This window comes from Canis lupus, chromosome 3 (assembly GCF_048164855.1).
Source record: "Canis lupus baileyi chromosome 3, mCanLup2.hap1, whole genome shotgun sequence".
NCBI lineage: Eukaryota > Metazoa > Chordata > Mammalia > Carnivora > Canidae > Canis > Canis lupus.
Genome location: NC_132840.1, coordinates 13587742 through 13606328, shown reverse-complemented (window position 1 = coordinate 13606328; position 18587 = coordinate 13587742). Strand labels below are relative to the sequence as shown.

The window sequence follows — 18587 nt, the reverse complement described above, 5'->3', positions numbered from 1 at the left end:
GAGCTATTTAAATTGTTCTATCTGTTGGGTTTCCCTATTCTGTTTAGAAACAATATCTGGGAATACATTCTGATATAGTCTCTAAAACATCCATGAATTTTCCTGTGTAAAATTCTCATATCCATATCAGTTTCTTTGTAACCAAGAAGGGGTTTCAGCTGTATCTTACTGTTTTGAAAATCATTATCCTTAATTATTGTGGACGTTCTTTTTGTCTGTCTAGTGTCTGACTCCCTCAAACGTGTAGATGCCACCTTTTGTGGGAGGCAAGAAGCTGAAAATTCAAAACCCTTGATTCCCCACCCTCATTTGCTTCTAGTTTTTAGTTAGGAACTTTGGCTTCGTAAATCAGACATCTGCCCAAGGTTTGAATCTAGGGCTTGTGAGACAGAGGCAAGGAGCACTGCAACTCTTGGGCTCTCTTGGGAGTACCAGCTGCAGCATATGCATAGCAGCTGTGACAGCTGTGTCTTCACCAGGATAATCTGTGGTGTGATTTGGGGGTATTCTTTCTAGCCTCTGAATGTGGTTTTTGAGCCCTCCTGGATTTTGTGAGTAACTCAATGCATTATTATTATTAGTATTAAACTTTTTATTTTGGGAGATTGTAGCTTTATATGCAGTTATTAAAATAATACAGAGATTCTTAAACCCTTGACCCAGTATCACCTTATGGCAATATCTTATAATATCACAACCAGAATAATGACCTTGATACAGTCAAAATAGAAAACATTTCTGGGTTGTCTGGGTGGCTCAGTTGGTTAAGTGTCCAACTCTTGGTTTTAGCTCAGGTCATGATCTCATGAATTCTAAGATCGAGCTTCATGTGGGGCTCCTTTAAGCAGGGAGTCTGCTTAAAGATTTTCTCCCGGGCAGCCCTGGTGGTGCAGTGGTTTAGTACCACCTGCATCCTGGGGTGTGATCCTGGAGACCCAGGATCGAGTCCCATGTCGGGCTCCCTGCATGGAGCCTGCTTCTCTCCCTCTGCCTGTGTCTCTGCCTCTCTCTCTCTCTCTCTCTCTCAAATAAATAAATAAAACATTAAAAAAAAAAAAGATTTTCTCCCTCTCCCCACCACCACTTGTGTGTGTATAAGTGCATTTTCTCTCTTTCTCTCAAATAAATATTTAAAAGAAAGAAAACATTTCTAAGTCCATTAAGATCCCTAATGTTACTTTTATAATCACACCCACTAAAAAACTCCACACCCACTTTCCTGCTGCCCCCTCTGGCAACTGCAAATTTGTTCTCCATTTCTATAATTTTGTCATCTCAAGAATGAAAAACACAGTATAAACCTTTTGAAATTGGCCCTTTTCGCTTTACAGATTCATTCAGGTTGTGGTGTGTATCAGTAGTTTGTTTTTATTGCTGACTAGGATTCTGTGCTATGGATGCACCACAGCTTGTATCACCATTCTTCCACTGAAGGACATCTGGGTGTTTTCCAGTTATGGGCTGTTACAAAGTGCTGCAAATCTTTGAGCGCATGTTTTTGTGTGAATATAGATTTTCTATTGCCACTATGACTAATTACTACAAATTTGACTGCTTACACAGCACAAATTCTCCTTTAATTTTGTAGACAGAAGTCTAAGATGGGTCTCATTATATTAAAATCAAAGCAGGTTTGTGTTTCTTGTGAATGTAGGACTTAGGTTCTCATTTTCTTGGGGTCTTGTCATCTGTGGACCAGCCCACCTTCTGGAAACCATCCTCATTCTTGGTTTATGGCCCCCTTCTTCTGTTTTCAAAGCCAGCAACAACTTGTTTTCCCTCTCAAGCTGTGAATCATGACTCCTCCTTCCATCCAGCTCATCTCTCTGACCCAGCTGAGAAAGATTCTCTGCTTTTAAGAACTCTGTGATTAGATTGGGCCCACACAGACAACCTAGGATAAATCCACCCCATCCTAAGGTCCATACTCTTAATCACATCCATTTTGCTGTATATGATAATTAATTCACAGATTTTGGTAGCAGGTGAGAAAGGGTGTGGACATCTGTGGTATCCCTTATAATTTCATTTCTCAGAGATAAATGCTCTGAGAGGGGTGCAGTTGCTGGGTCATAGGGTGGGTGCATGTTTAGGTTTTTTTGAGTGCTTTTTAAAATTTTTTATCTTAAGTAAACTCCATACCATATGTGGAACTCAAACACAAACCACAAGATCAAATGTTGCATGCTCTACCTGCCTGCAGCCAGGCACCCTGCACATTTTTTTAATTAAAATATTTATTAATGAATGAATGAATGAGAGGCAGAGACATAGGGAGAGGGAGAAGCAGGCTCCCCACAAGGAACCTGATGCCGGACTCGATCCCCGGTCTCCAGGATCACATCCTGGGCCACAGGCAGCGCTAAACCGCTGAGCCACCCAGTCAGCCCTCTTCTCATCCTTTCATCTTTTACAGAGCAAATGTTTTTAATTTTGTTGAAGTCCAGTTTATCAATTTTTCCTTTTATGGATTGCACTTTTTGTGTCAAGTCTAAGAATTCTTTGCCTAGTCTTAGATCCCAGATTTCCACCCCCCTTGTTTTTTTAAAAAGATTCTATTTATTTATTCATGAAAGACAGAGACAGGCAGAGGTATAGGCATAGGCAGAGGGAGAAGCAGGCTCCATGAAGGGAGCCTGATGTGGGACTCCATCTGGGATTCCTGGATCATGCCCTGAGCTGAAGGCAGATACTCAATGCTACCCAGGTGTCCCCCAGATTATCCCCTTTGCTTTGTTGTAAAACTTTTATAATTTTATGTTCTACCTTTAAACTCATGATATATTTTTGATTTAATTTTTTTATAAATTCTGAGGTTTAGGTCAAGGTTAATCTTTTTGCCTATACTGTCTGTCCATTTTCCAGCACTATTTCTTGAAAAGACCATTTTTAATTGTTTTTGTACCTTTGTCATTGAATTGCTTTTGCACTTTGGTAAAAAAAAAAAAATTAGTCAAGCATATTTATGTGAGTCTAGTACTGTACTCTGTTCCTTCCATTTACATATGTCTATCCTTCTACAAGTACCACACAGTCTTGATTGCTAACCTGTATAATAAATCTCAAAATCTGATAGGCTGATTCCTCCCTCTTTATTCTTTTCAAAATTAACTATTTTATTTCCTTTGCCTTTTCATACATATTCAGGCAGGCACAAGTAGGGGAAGAGGCAGAGAGGAGGGAGAGGGACAAGCAGACTCTGCCCTGACCGCAGGGCCTGATCCCATGAACCCAAGATCATGACCTGAGCTAAAACCAAGAGCCAGACACTAAACCAACTGAGCCATCCAGATGTCCCTACCTTTTCATATATATTTTAGAATAATTTTGTCTCTAGAAAAATCCTGGGAATTTGGCAGGAATTGTGTTAAATCTTGTTACAGACTGAATTGTGTGTCCCTTCCCCAAATTCGTAGGTTGAAGCCTTAACCCCACAATGTGAGTGTATTTTGAGATAGGGCCTTAAGGAGGTATTTAACATTAAATGAGGTTGTAAGGGTAAGGGTGTTAATTTATGAGGACTGATGTCTGAATAAAAAAGAGGAAGAGGGGCGCCTGGGTAGCAGAGTTGGTTGAGTGTCTGACTCTTGGTTTTGGCTCAGGGTCATGAGATCCAGCCCTGAGTCAGGCTCTGTGCTTGGTGTGGATTCTGCTTGAGATTCCCTCTCCCTTTCCCTCTGCTCCTCCTGCTCGTGCTTGCACTCTCTCTCTCTCTTTCTCTCTCTCTCTCTCTCTCAAAAAAATAATACAATCTTAAAAAAAAAAAAAAGGACAAGATATCAGAGAATACTCTCTCCAGGCATGCATAGAGGAGAGGCTATATGAAGACACAGCAAGAAGACAGCTATCTGAAAGCCAGAAAGAGAGGTCTCACCAGGCACCTTGATCTTGGACTTCTAGCCTTCAGAACTGTGAGAAAATAAATTTCTCTTGTTTAAGCCACCCAGTGTATGGCTTTCTGTTATGGCAGCCCTCGGAGACTAATAGAGACCTATATATCAATCTGAGGGGGAATTGATATCTTTACTAGGTTGGGTCTTCCAGTCCATAAACACTGTATGTCCATGTCCTTCCATTCATGTAGATCTTCCTTGATTTCTTTTATCACCATTTTGTAGTTTTGATCCTACAAGTGCTATATATGTTTTGTTAGATTTCTGTGTAATATTTTTCTCTTCAGTGATTATAAATAGCACTATATTTACAATTTCAGTGGCCGCTGGTTCACTGCTAGCATATAGAACTATAATTGATTATGTTTATCTTATATCCTGAAAACCTGCTGAACTTACTTATTAGTACTAGGAACTTTTAATACACTTTGTGGGATTTTCTATATAGGTAATCATTATTACTTTTTCCTTTTCATTCCGTATTATACTGGCTCAAACTTCTGGCTCTATGTTGAATAAAAACAGTGAAAGCAGACATCCTTGCTCTGTTCCCAGCTTAGGGAAAAGCATTCAGTCTTTTGATTAGCTTTGGTTTTTTTATAGGTGCTTTTTAATCAACTTGAGTAAGTTCTCTTCTACTCCTTATTGTTTCAGAATTTTTATCGTGAGTGGGTATTATATTTTGTCAAGTACTTTTTCTTTATTAATTTTTGTTGTTGTTCATGAGAGACACAGAGAGAGGCAGAGACAGAGGGAGAAGCAGGCTCCACGCAGGGAGCCCGATGTGGGACTCGATCGATCTCTCTCTCATGAATGAATAAATAAAATCTTAAAAAGAAATAAAACATGGTACAAGCCATTGGTTTTTATTATATTCACAGAGCTTTGCAAACATCACCATAGTCCATTTCAGACCATTTTCATCACCCTAAAAAGAAAGAAATCCTGCACCTATTAGCAGCCACTCACCCCTTTAGCTGTCACTCTTCCTTTTTTTTTTTTTTTTTTTTAGAGGCAGAGACACAAGGCAGAGGGAGAAGCAGGCTCCATGGAGGGAGCCTGACTTGGGACTGGATCCCGGGTCTCCAGGATCACGCCCTGGGCTGAAGGTGGCGCTAAACCGTTGAGCCACCCAAGCTGTCACTCTTCCATTTCCTCCCACTCCTGCCACTCCCAGCCTGGGCAACCACTAGTCTTTCTCTGTGTACTTCTCTATTCTGGACATTTCATTTTAATGGGTTATATAATGTGTGGCTTTGTGTGTCATTTCTTCAGTTAGTATAATGTTTCTTTATTCATGATAGACATAGAAAGAGAGAGAGGGGCAGAGACACAGGGGAAGGAGAAGCAGGCTCCATGCCGGAAGCCCGACGTGGGACTCGATCCCAGGGCTCCAGGATCATGCCCTGGGCCAAAGACAGGCACTAAATCGCTGAGCCACCCAGGGATCCCCAAAGATTTCTTTATTTTAGAGAAAGAGAGAATGTGCTTGTGGGGAGAGGGGCAGAGGGAGACCAATAAAGAACTTCAAGCACTCCCTACTGAGCACAAAGCCCATTGCAGGATTCAATCTCACAACAAGATCATGACCTGAGCTGAAACCAAGAGTCAGATGCTCAACTGACTATGCCACTGAGGCACCTCTCTCTCAATATCTTTTATTATTTATTTATTTATTTATTTTAAATATTTATTTATTTATTTATGATAGACATAGAGATAGAGAGAGAGGCAGAGACACAGGAGGAGGGAGAAGCAGGCTCCATGCAGGGAGCCTGACATGGGACTCGATCCCGGGACTCCAGGATAGCACCCTGGGCCAAAGGCAGGCGCCAAACCACTGAGCCACCCAGGGATCCCCTCTCAATATCTTTTAAATAAATTCCTTTTCTGTCTTAGCCAGAGTCAATGTCTGTGTCTTCATCTAAAAATCCCAACAAATACCTTTCTCCAGCTGCATTTGTTAATAGCTTTTATTTTAGCACTTACTGTACTCAGTTTACATATTAGTCTCTACCACTGCTCTGTGAGCTTAAGGGCATAGACTTTGTATCTTTTTTTTTTTTTTGTATGTCCAGTCAGACACATGGTAAATAATTTATAGGTATTTGTTGAATGAAAGAATAAATAAATGAATAGGTTTTATTAATGATCACTATTTTTTAAAATGTCTTGGGTAGACTTTGATCTATGGAGATTTCATTATTATCCTTTTGGCTATATCTTTTCTATCAGTCTTCATCTTAAAAGTAGAGAGCTTTTGGTCCTCCATCTGTGTTCAGCAAGTAACTCCCCCGGAAACAGACTGTAATATTTATTATATGATTGGAATGACATTTTATTTCAGCTTAATCATGACCATAGTTCAAGCACAGACATGTGGGAAGTTCCTTACTCATTCCACGAGACTTATTTTGCAACTCCTACTGTTTCCTTTATTTCAGGTTGACTTGTCTGTCCTCTTGCAGAACTGTGGTTTCCACAGCAGTGCATTTCACAGTGCACATTCTTGTCAGAGTGAGCAAAAGCTTTGATGCGTGCCTGGAAGCCTTGTTTCCCACACAGGAAGCACATGGTATTCCCTCAGCCTTTCCTGCATTTAACTTTGGGTTTCCTTATGGATAACCTTTTCCCTTGTTTTCTCCCATTTAGCATAGGTCGGGTTAAAATGTGTCAGAGGGATTTTGAACTACAAAGTGTCCCATTACTAAAGTGTCCAGGCTGTAAAAAAAAAAAAAAAAAAGTGTCCAGGCTGTGACTGGGGTGACTGCTGGTAAGATTGCTGCGTGGAGGAGATGGGATAGATGTAGGCGACGTAGGGGTATGAGCTAAATATTCTGACACTTGGCACAGTGTCCTATTTATTGCTAAGGCAGTTTGGAGAGACTGCTTTTTTTGGTGCTTTGGGGGATTTTCTTACAGATTTTACTGCAAGAAAAAATAGAACTGAGTGAACCTGAGGAGGGGCAGCAGGGAAATAAATTGTTGGATTTTTTGAGTGACTTCCCTGACTTTCATTTATAAACATAGTTAGTGGCTTCATGTTTTTCCTCCTTTGAAACTAAATCAACTAGATTGCACTTGAACACAGGAAACCCTTTCTAGATCTTCTCTCATACGTCGTTTCTTATCTTCTTTGCCATCCTTTTCCTTCCTTCCTTCTTTCCTTCCTTCCCCCACCCTCTCTTTCTTTATTGTTGTTGTAATTTCAGCTAGATGCCTTGTTAAATGGACATTCATTGAGAATACTCAAGAAAGGGGTGAGATATAAAGCAAAATTTCAGAAAGATAAAGATATCATTTTAGTTGTGATTAGTATTCCTTCATCTCATTTATAAATTATAAAACTACAGGGAAGTACATTGAAGAGATTTGTGATGACTCACAATGTAGTGGTAAAAGAATGATGGACAGCATTTTAGTGACAATTCTCCATATAGGTTAGTTTTCACAGGAGCGTTCACTTAATGAGTTTTGACAGTTGTATACATCCATGTAGCCACCACCCCAAATATGATCTAGTGTGATTCCATCATCTCGGAAAGTTCCCTCGTGTACCCTCCAGTTGGTTCTCCTCTCCCACCCCCTCAACACCCTCTGCCTTGAGCAACTGTTCATTTTTATTAGATTAGTTTTGCCTGTACCAGAACTTCATATAAATCAAATCATATGTTGTGTAACTCTTTTGTGCCTGCCCTCTTTCACTCAGCATAATGAATATGAGATTCATCCATGTTGCTTTGTCTATCAGTAGTAGTTCATTCATTTTTATTTCCGTAGTATAAGAGTATACCATATCCATCCATCCTAGTGACAGACATTTGGGTTGTTTCCAATTTTTTTTAAGACATGTTTTTATTTCTCTTGGGTAAGCAAAAACCTAGGAATGGGATTTCTAGGGCACAAGGTAGATGTGTGTTTAATGTTATAACAAAGTGCCAGACAGATCTTCCAAATGATTGTACTATTTTATGTCCCTGCCAGCAGTGTATGAGGGTTCCACTTGGTCCATTTTCTTGCCCACATCTGGTGTTGTCAGTCTTTTTTATTTTAGTGGATGTGAAATGTTACTTCCTGTGGTTTTAAATTACATCATTCTGAAGACTAATAATGATGACATCTTTTTGTGTGCTTATTGGCCATTTGTGTCTTCTTTTGGGTAGTGTCTGTTCCAGGTTCATTTTGAATTGGGTTGTTCACCAGTCTGTCGTTGATTTGTAGAAGTTCTTTATATATTCTGGATATGGATATGCTGTCAGATATAAATGTTATTGAGTATTTTTCCCAGTCTGTGTCTTGCCTGTTCACCTTTTTCTGGTGTGTTTTGATAAGCAGAAATTTAAAATTTTGAAGTTCAGTTTGTCTGTTTTTTCCTTTTATGGTAAGTGCTATTTGTGTCCTAAGAAACCCACTGATCTTAAGGCTGAGAAGATTTCTGTCTCTCTTTTTTTTAATAAACCTTATGGCTAATGGCTAAAGTTTAGATTTTTGCTATATTGGATTAATTTTTATATATGGACACATTTTAGATATTTTTCTAAAATATTCTATTTATTTATTCATGAGAGATATATAGAGAGAGGCAGAGACATAGACAGAGGGAGAAGCAGGCTCCTTACAGGAAGCCTGATGCAGGATTCAATCCTTGGACCCAGGATCGTGCCCTGAGCCACCCAGCCAGGTGTCCCCATTTTAGGTTTTTTTTTTTTTTTTTTTTAAGATTTTATTTATTCATGAGAGACACACACACACAGAGAAGCAGAGACATAGGCAGAGGGAGAGGCAGGCTCCATGCTGAGAGCCCGACACGGGACTCAATCCCGGGACTCCAGGATCACGCCCTGGGCCAAAGGCAGGCGCTAAACCGCTGAGCCACCCACGGATCCCCAATTTTAGATTTTTTTTAAAGTGTCATAAAGGTAATATCTAGTTATTTAAGAAGGCCAAATAATGCGAAAGGATGAAGAAGATGAATTAATAGTTTGACATTTCTCTTTCTTAGCCTCCTTTGTCCAGTACTGTAAGTAGTAGCCACATGTAGCTATGGAGCACCTGCAATGTGGGGAGTCCAGATTCAGGTGCACTGTAAGTATAAAATATACACTAAGTTTTAAAAACTTAGTAAGAAAAGCTTAAGCAAACTGTCTCAGGAATTTTTATGTCAGTTACTCTATTGAAGTAACATTAAATAGAATCAATGATTAAAATTCATTTTGCCTTTACATTCTTTAACGTGCTTTCTGTAAAGTTTAAATTCTATATGTGGCTCCAATTTATAGTTCTTATTATATTTCATTTGGACAGTTCTAGACTTTTCCCTGAGCATTCTGTATCTGTGTATGGAATTTTTTTCCACATACAAAATTGCTTTTATTTGCATTAATGGTATCATCTAAGCCAGTTTTCCTGGAATTTGTCCTTTTTGCTTAAAAATACAAAATATATATAGACACTAATACATTTCATGTTAGTACATTGTAGATTTATCAGATATTCTTTTTTTTTAAGATTTTATTTATTCATGAGAGACAGAAAGAATCAGAGACATAGGCAGAGGGAGAAGCAAGCTCCTTACGGCAAGCCTGATGTGGGACTTGATCCCAGGACCTCAGGATCATGACCTGAGCCAAAGGCAAGTGCTCAACCGCTGAGCCACCCAGGTGTCCCAGTTTATCTGATATTCTTATTGACAGCTGCGTAGTGTTCTATTTTGAATGTTCTGTAACTTATAAAGCCATTTTCCTATAAAGACATTTAGATTATTTACCAGTTGCTCTCTGATAATGTGTTTGTAGAGACAGCTTCATATTTAGAAAGGCAATAAAACTCATATTAGAATTTCCTTCTCAAATAGAAATAGTTATTCCTTCTGGGATGAGTGAGTTGTATTGAGGAAATAAGGCTACCCTCCTAAAGGACAGAATAACTTACCAGCTATAATAAGAACAATCTGAAGGGGAACAAATACAATATAGTGTATTTCTCCTGCTGAAATTTAGACTGTGCCTCTCTTGTTCAGTGAGTTTAGGCAGCATAGAGGGTCACCAAGGAAAAGAACTAACATTTTTTGTCTCAGCATAAGGGATTTGTTTGTTTTATTTTTTTATTTTTATTTTTTAAGATTTTTATTTATTTATTCATAGAGACACAGAGAGAGAGAGAGAGAGAGAGAGAGAGAGAGAAAGGGGCAGAGACACAGGCAGAGGGAGAAGCAGGCACCATACAGAGAGCCTGACATGGGACTCGATCCCGGGTCTCCAGGATCACGCCCTGGGCTGCAGGCGGCACTAAACCGCTGCGCCACTGGGGCTGCCCTTTTTTTGGTTTTTAAAGACATTTATTTGTTTTAGAGAGCACAAGTGGGTGGCAGGGCAGAGAGGGCGAGGGAGAGAGATTCTCAAGCCGACTTGCCACTGAGTGAGTAGCCCAACTTCAGGGCCGATTCCATGACCCATGAGACCACCACCCAAGCCAACACCAAGAGTTGGACACTCAACCGACTGAGCCACCCAAGCGCCTCACTTAGCAGAGTTTTTAATGCCTGCTGTATGAAAATTCTATAGAACAACTTCCTTCTCTCTCTCTCTTTTTTTTTTTTTTTTTTTTTGAGAGCAAAGCAACCTTCCTAATACTTATAAAACATTGTATGAGCATTTTGTGGGAGGAAAGACCCAGAAAAGAACAAATCTGTAAGTATTAGCAAGAATGAATGAGATTAGATTAGTTAAATATCCTTTGGTCAGTTTAACATGTTTGAGTGCCAAAATGGGTCATCATCTAATTTCCATAAATTAGGTGGCCTGGGAAATACGCCTTCTTTTCAGTTAGCACATGGAACTGATAAATCCGAAGCTTGAAGTAGTTTTTAGAGGCAGGGAGGAAAGTCGACAGATGGAAGCAGCCGCTCCAGCAGAGGTGTATCCAGCACATTGTCAGCATTTCATCCTCAGGCCAGAGTTGTTTCAGTTCCTAAACTGGGAATTAAGTCTATGATCTGATTCTGTCCCTGGGAATTCTTTTAAAACAACGAGGTCATGACCTTTTTCCTTTATCTTACAGTTAATAAAATTAATTTCTCTTTCCAGTTAGCAGTTTGCCTTTAGAATTTTGGAAGTGAAATATTTCCTTGGTGAGGCTTTTATTTTCTTCTCCCTGACCCGTGTTCTGGTTGACTTAAGATTCATCCAGGCATTCGAAGCCAGTATGTGCATGTGCATGTGTGTTCTTTTAAATACGTGGGAAATGGGTGCCAGGAGAAAAAGTGAGCAGTCTCTCGTATAAAAAAGTGATGGTTTTATTTTTCTTCATGAAAAGAAACCTGGAAGAAAAAGTTGAATGAACTTTTTGGAAGCAGACTGACTTCTAGACCTTAAACTGTGAGTTAAGGCCTAACTAGAGTACCTCTCATAGGTTTTCATGAACAAGATATTGATACACTGAGCCTAGTCTTGAGTTTTTAAACATTTCTAGTTCTGATTGAGTTTTGGAACCATTTTTCCAGGCAACTATATATTGCTTCCTTAGAACCTGACAGTGTCACTAATCTGGATCCTTTGGCAGAAGTTGACATCTTATTGACTCAGCACTCCTGACTGGAGTCTTGAAATCATGGGTGTATTCTTGCTGCCCAGTGTTGTTATTTGTGAACAGATATGAAATATCATATAATTTTTATTTATTTAGAGATTCTGAGCTCTTTGTCAGACTCTTCAGATTAAGACCCCTCTTGTAACTATTTTGAGCCTCTGATATTTTACCAGTAAAGAGAAGAGAAAGCTGTTACTAATGTTACTCTTGGCTCCTTCTTTGGAAGTAGGTACAGTATAATTATATGTGCTCTTTACTTGGATAGTCCTGCCTTTTTCAGACCTTAGCTTCATGTAATTCTTCAAGCTGTAAAATAGGGATCATTCCTACCTCATAGAGCTGTTTTGAGAATGAAATGAGATAAAGTATCATACAGATGATGGCACAGAAGGTCTCAATAAAAATTAGTTCTTGACCCCTTTTACCCCTTCTTAAATAAAAAGGTTAATCTTCACTTATTAGTTACTATTTGGACGAGGAAATTAAAAATGATTAGGAAAAATAGGTAGAGTTAACAAATAGATAAAACTAAATTAGTTGAAAAAACTGTGTAGGTTTAACCAATATTTACAGCCTCTTCCTTCTAAGTAAAAACTTTGAATTAGAAGAGAACGCTTTCTGGCAGAAATTTCACTGACTGTTCTTTCCTCTGTTTATCCTAATGTATAAAGAAACACCTGGGGTTCCTGGGTGGCTCAGTAGTTGAGCATCTGCCTTTGGCTTGGGTCGTGGTCCCGGAGTCCTGGGATCGAGTCCCATATAGGCTCCTGGTTTCTCCCTCTGCCTGTGTCTCCAACTCTCTCTCTGTTTCTCTGATGAATAAATAAGTAAAATCTTAAAAACAACAACAAAACATCTGAGGAGAGAGACTCAGAAATCGGTTCTTCCTGTGAATGTTAGGCTATATTAATGTTTGTATGTGTTGGACTATATAAACGCATATTCAGAAAAGAGCTTGAGAATAAAAACTTAGCTACAGGGGAAGTCTAACCATAGGATTTTTTTTTTCTAACCATAGGATTTATGAAGATATTAACCTTAAAAAAATTCATTTGTTTTTGTAGAAATCTTTTAAGTTTATTAGTTTGTTCTGGTATCACAATTTTTTTAAGTCCTCAATTTCATTTACTTAGGATATCATTAATTAGCTGATATTTGATCATTTTATACATATATGTATACACACACAGAAATCACTAATTATGAAGTTGTATATGTTTCTAGTGACACTATTTAAGATGTTTTAATTTGTAGCCTGTCTCAGAGAACATTTGGCAGTGTCTGCAGATATTTGTGGCTATCATAACCTGGACTAGATACAGGGGAGGCAAGGGTACTACTGGCACCTAGGGGTTAGAAGCCAATGATGCTGCTAAACATCCTGCGATATTATAAAGGATAGCCTCCTACAAGAAAGAACTGTCCAGTTTGATCAGTGCCCAGGTTGAAAAACCTTGATTAGCACTGCAGTGAAGCCTATGTGATTATTTAGCTTTTTTTTTTTTTTTTTTACAGTTCTAAAATGTGCCCCCCCCTTTTTTTAACTTGGTACAGTATATGCTCATATAGGACATATTTGATAAATGAATAAACAAACTAAACTAAGCAAGCCCTGTCTTGAATTTTGTTTTGGGCAAGTCCTTTATTTTATTTATTTATTTTTTGGGGGGGGGGGGGCAAGTCCTTTAGCAAATGAGTTGATTTCTACAAACTGATCTTCATTGTTGTCTAATAAGATTTATGGACTGTTTCTTTGAGTCTAGTGCCAATTAAAGGCTCCCAAGGAACATAAATGAAGTGTTTGATATAATCCTCATATTAAAGATACATTTATTACATGAAGCCTCCCAAAATATAAGATGGACCGTGTCTGAGTGCCAGAATATATAGCATTAAATGGAGATTTTAAATTTTTTTTAAAGGGAGACACTTGGCTGTCACTAAAACCTGCTACTCTTAAACTTGGGGTTGTGAGTTCGAGCCCCACATTGGGGAAATAGATTGTACTTAAAATTTAATTTAAAAAATTTAAGAGGAACCTCTGACACACATAAACCACTGTCACATTCATTACGGTTGAATTAATTCTACCTGATTGAAATAAGAGCAGGGAACATGCTGTCTATGTCTGTCTATATTATTCTAGGACAGGAGTCTCAAACTCCATTATCAACCAGTCAGCTCTTGGCGCATGAAACATTACGAGATCTTACAGTTTCTCAAGAGATGTTGGGGATCTGGATTTTATGTGAATTTGTGTGTGAATTTTTTTTTTTTTTTTCCTGTTTTAAGAAAAACAATGTGTGGTCAAACAAAAGCAGGCCAGTTTGGAAACTCTGATTTGGCTTCTTAACCAGTTCTTGAGACTCTAAATAATACATAGAGAATAGATTGCCTTAGCATAGAAAACAGACTGATTCTATTTCCCCCTCTTAATCCCCTTCATATCTGGTGGACACTTTGCAATCATTGCTTTTCCAGTTTCATCAGAGGAAACAAGTTGGGACATAATGTTTCTAGCAGTAGTCTGTGTTTAGGTGATTGCAGAAAAGTCAGCTACTCACTGCAAAGCTAGGAGTCAAAATTTATAGAGTAAAGCAGAAGCCCACATCTAGCTAACCTTCTACATAGCAATATGTGTCTTAATTCTTTTATTATTGTTATTATTATTCCCCCAGTTAAAAAAAAAAAAAATTCCCCGTGCCTAATGAAATCAGTCTCATTTACCTTTAAAAACTATGAAGGAAGGATGCCTGGGTAGCTCAGCAGTTTAGCGCCACCTTCAGCCCAGGGCGTGATCCTGGAGACCTGGGATGAGTCCCACGTTAGGCTTCCTGCATGGAGCCTGCTTCTCCCTCTGCCTGTGTCTCTGCCTTTCTCTCTCTGTGTCTCTCTCATGAATCAATAAATAAAATCTTTTTTTAAAAAAAACTATGAAGGAGAACTATATTTACTTTTGACTTTTGAGCAACTCATTTTTATTTACATTACATATATTTTATTTATTTATTTATTTATTTATTTATTTATTTATTTATTTATTTTTAAGATTTTATTTATTCATGAGAGACACAGAGAGAAAGAGAGGCAGAGACACAGGCAGAGGGAGAAGCAGGCTCCACATAGGGAGCCCGACGCGGGACTCGATCCCGGGTCTCCAGGGTCATGCCCTGGGCTGAAGGCGGCGCTAAACCCCTGAGCCACCTGGGCTGCCCTATATATTTTTTTTAATTTATATTTCTGATCTACCTATTTTGCCCAAACCTTAAATTTGATACATTAGCCACATAAGTGTCTTGGTCTTTGTAAAGCAAGACATGATAGTGCAAATGTTGGAATATTTTACTCCATTTTTTCTTACTTTGTTTAAATTATTGAAAAATGAAAGTGCTGTTGGCAGTGAAACATCTGGATCTCAGACTCCTTTTTTTTTTTCTTTTTTAAAGATTTATTTTTTCATTTGAGAAAGAGCGAGCACGAGCAGAGAGGAGAAGCAGAGGGAGAAGCAGACTCCCCACTGAACAAGGAGCCTGACATGAGGCTTGATCCCAGGACTCTCATATCATGACCTAAGCTGAAGGCAGATCTTTAACCATCGGAACCACCCAGGCGCCCCCCGCCGGCTCCTTTTTTTTTTAAAAAAATATTTTTTATTATGGAAAACTTCAAGCATACACAAAAGAGGAAAATATAATCCTTATACCTATGATCAGACTTCAGCAGTTACCAATATTTTGCCAATTGTGTTTTATGTTAAATCCTTCATATATATTATCAAATTGAATATTCAGAATAAATCTGTGAGGTAGATGTATTGTCTCCTTTTTATTTTTTTACTATGGAAAAGTCCAGACTATGGAGAAAATAGTGTATGAATCTTGATATACACATCACCCAACTTCCACACTTACCAGCCCAGTTCTCATCTGTATCTCCTGTGATCACCCCATCCACTCCACCAAAATCCCCACCAAGCGTTTTGAAGCAAAACTTTAACACCATGTCTTTTTATCTGTAAATATTTTAATTTGTATCTCTAAAAAGGAAGTATTCTTTTAGACACAATTACCATTATTACATCTGAAAGATAGCACCAGTTCCTTGAGATCTTCAAGTATTCATTTGCTGTTCATAATTCCTTAATTCTATCATAAGGGTTTTATTTTTAACTGTTGATTTGCTCAAAGAAGGACACAAGTCTGCAAATTAAATTTGACTCGAGTCTTTGAAGTCTCATTGGACCTCCTCTCCCCTGCCCCTGTCTCCTAGCAATTTTTTTAACAGTTTTTTTAATTGTACCATAAAATTCACCCAATGTAAGTATATAGTTTATTATTATTTTTTAAGACTTATTTTTTAGGGCAGCCTGGCTGGCTCAGCGGTTTAGCGCTTACCTTTGGCTCAGGACGTGATCCTGGAGACCCGGGATCAAGTCCCACATCCAGCTCCCTGTGTGGAGTCTGCTTCTCCCTTTACCTCTGTCTCTGCCTCTCTCTTTCTCTCTCTGTATCTCATGAATAAATAAATAAAATCTTTTTTAAAAAATAAACTTTTACTTATTTTAGGGAGAGAGAGCAAGCCAGCACGGGGGAGTGGGGAGGGGCAGAGGGAGAGAGAAACTCAGGCAGAATCCTCTCACTGAGCACAGAGCCCGACATGGAGCTCCATCCCACGACCCTGAAATCACAACCTGAACTGAAACCAAGAGTTGAATGCTTAACTGACTGCACTACCCAGGCACCCCTACAGCTTAATGATTTTTAGTAAATTGTTTAGAGTTGAGACCTTCATCATGTATAATTCGGTATTAGGACATGTTCAACTCCTAAAAAGCTACCTCTTACTCAATTATAGTCAGTTCCTGCTCCAGCCTTAGTCCCTGGCAACACAGGTCTGCTCCCTGTCCCTGTAGCTTTTCCTTTTCTAGAAATTTCCTGTAGTAGAGTCACACTTTTCATGTCTTTAGTGTTTTAATGTCTGCCTTCTATTATTTGGTGTCATGTTTTTGAGGTTTATCCATGGTATTAGGATATATCAGTAGTTCTTTCTTTTTATAGCTGACTAATGTTCTTGTATAAGGATAAACAACGTTTTGTTCCTCTTCATTTAGATCATTTCTACCTTTTGGCTATTATGAATCATGCTGCAATGAACATTCATGTTACAAGTCTTTGCGTGGACATGTGTTGTCATTTCTCTTGGGTTGATACCTAGGAGTGTAATTGCTGGGTGGTATGGTAAATTTGTTTAAAGAAATTGCCAAGTTGTTTTCCAAATTGGCTGCATCATATTACATCCATATCATCAGTAGAAGGGGGTTCCCATTTCTTCACTTCTTTACCAACACCTGGTATTATTGTAACTCTCTTTGATCTAGTGGGTATGTATTGGTACCTCATTCTATTTCATTTGCACTTCCCTAATGACTAATGACATTGAGCATCTTCTCTTGTTTCACTAGCCAGTTACATACCTCCTTTGATGAGATATCTTAAACTTTTTTTGCCATTTTTTAACTGGGTATGGATAATATATCTTTTCATTAAGTTGGGATTGCCCCCTTATTTTCCAGCTGCTCTGATACCCAAACTCAGTACTATCTCTTCAAGCCATGAAAATGCAGCTTTCTGCTTGATTTCTAGCCACTCCATGTCACAGGGACTGGCAGGTGCCTGCAGGCAGCATGCTGTCATTTGGCTCTCAGGGTCATTTCCCTTCTTCTTGTCTGATATTGGTTGCTCTCTGGTGCCTTCATGTAACTGGTTTTTTATGTTTTGTCCAGAGTTTATAATTGTTACCTGTATCTGAAACAGTTAGTTCAAAAAAGCCACTCTGTCACTATTGTGTTATTCCATTTAAAAATAGCTTCTTTCTCTATTCTCCTACCACAGTTATGAATTTAACCTTGCCATTCAACTTTAGATATCACATGTACTTTATTTTTTTATTTTTTATTTTTTTAAATTTTTAATTTATTTATGATAGTCACACAGGGAGAGAGAGAGGCAGAGACATAGGCAGAGGGAGAAGCAGGCTCCATGCACCGGGAGCCTGACGTGGGATTCGATCCTGGGTCTCCAGGATTGCGCCCTGGGCCAAAGGCAGGCGCCAAACCGCTGCGCCACCCAGGGATCCCTCACATGTACTTTATAATTACTTTCTGATTTGTAAGCTCTTTATAGGCTTACAGTAACTACAAATTAATACACTAAATATTTGAAATGGTGTGGAAAAACAACTAGCCTTTCATCATGATGAAATTTGTATTGTGTTGGTGGGCAAATAACCAACAATACATTATAGCCACGAAGAAGTTATTGGTTGCCTTTTCATCACCCAGCTACTTACAATACACTCAAAACATTCACCAGAATGCAGTAGATGACCAGTATTTCCTAGAGTTAAAAATGAACAACTGATAAGCATTTATAAATGCTTAGTTGCATTAATGGTTGTCAAGCTATTTGGTTTAGGACTTCTCTACATTCATACAAATAATTGAGGACTTCAAAGAGCTTTTGATATCTATTGGAATTTACTGTATTAGAAATTAAAACTAAGAAATCTAAAGTATTTGTTTCAAATAGTAATAAACTCAGTACCTATTAGTATAAATAGCATCTTTATGAAATGTAAATGTATTTTCCAAAACAAAAAGGAGTTCCGTGAGAAGAGTGGAATTGTTTTACATTTATACAAATTTCTTTAATATGTCTTAATAGAAGATAGCCACATTTCCATACTTGCTTCACATGTTCCGTCAGCCGTCCCTGTTGGTAGCATTGCCTATCATGTAATCTCTGTAATACTCTACTGGATGCTGTATGAGAATGAAAGAGAAAAAGCCAGATAATATCTTAGTGGTGCCATGAAATTACTTTTAACCTTTTCAATTGCCTGAGAAATCTCAGGCATCCCAGGGCACACTTTAGGAACTGCAAGTTCTCCAGAAAGAGACTCAAGTAGTATTTGTCTCAGGGGCAGGGGAATTTGGTAGCCGAAGACAGAGGAGAGAAGGGAAGGTTATTTTCAAATATCTTTTGCATTTGGTCTTGTACTTATTTTGCATTTTTAAAGGTGAATTATTAAATAATGCTTATATGTTCC

The 18587-nt window shown here is 38.5% G+C and overlaps 1 protein-coding gene across 3 annotated transcripts in view; it reads left to right on the top strand.

Annotated features, from left to right (window-relative positions):
- The window catches only part of CFDP1 (craniofacial development protein 1), a 128669-nt gene that overhangs the window by 43063 nt on the left and 67019 nt on the right, over positions 1-18587 (top strand). Inside the window, exon 6 of one of the 3 annotated variants that reach the window (XM_072818830.1) lies at positions 14927-15290. The exons of the other annotated variants lie outside the window; for them this stretch is intronic. Coding sequence (XP_072674931.1) covers positions 14927-15014 — 88 coding nt within the window. The 3' untranslated portion in view covers positions 15015-15290. Of the gene's footprint in view, positions 1-14926; positions 15291-18587 lie in introns of those variants that run through there. 3 annotated transcript variants of the gene reach the window in all.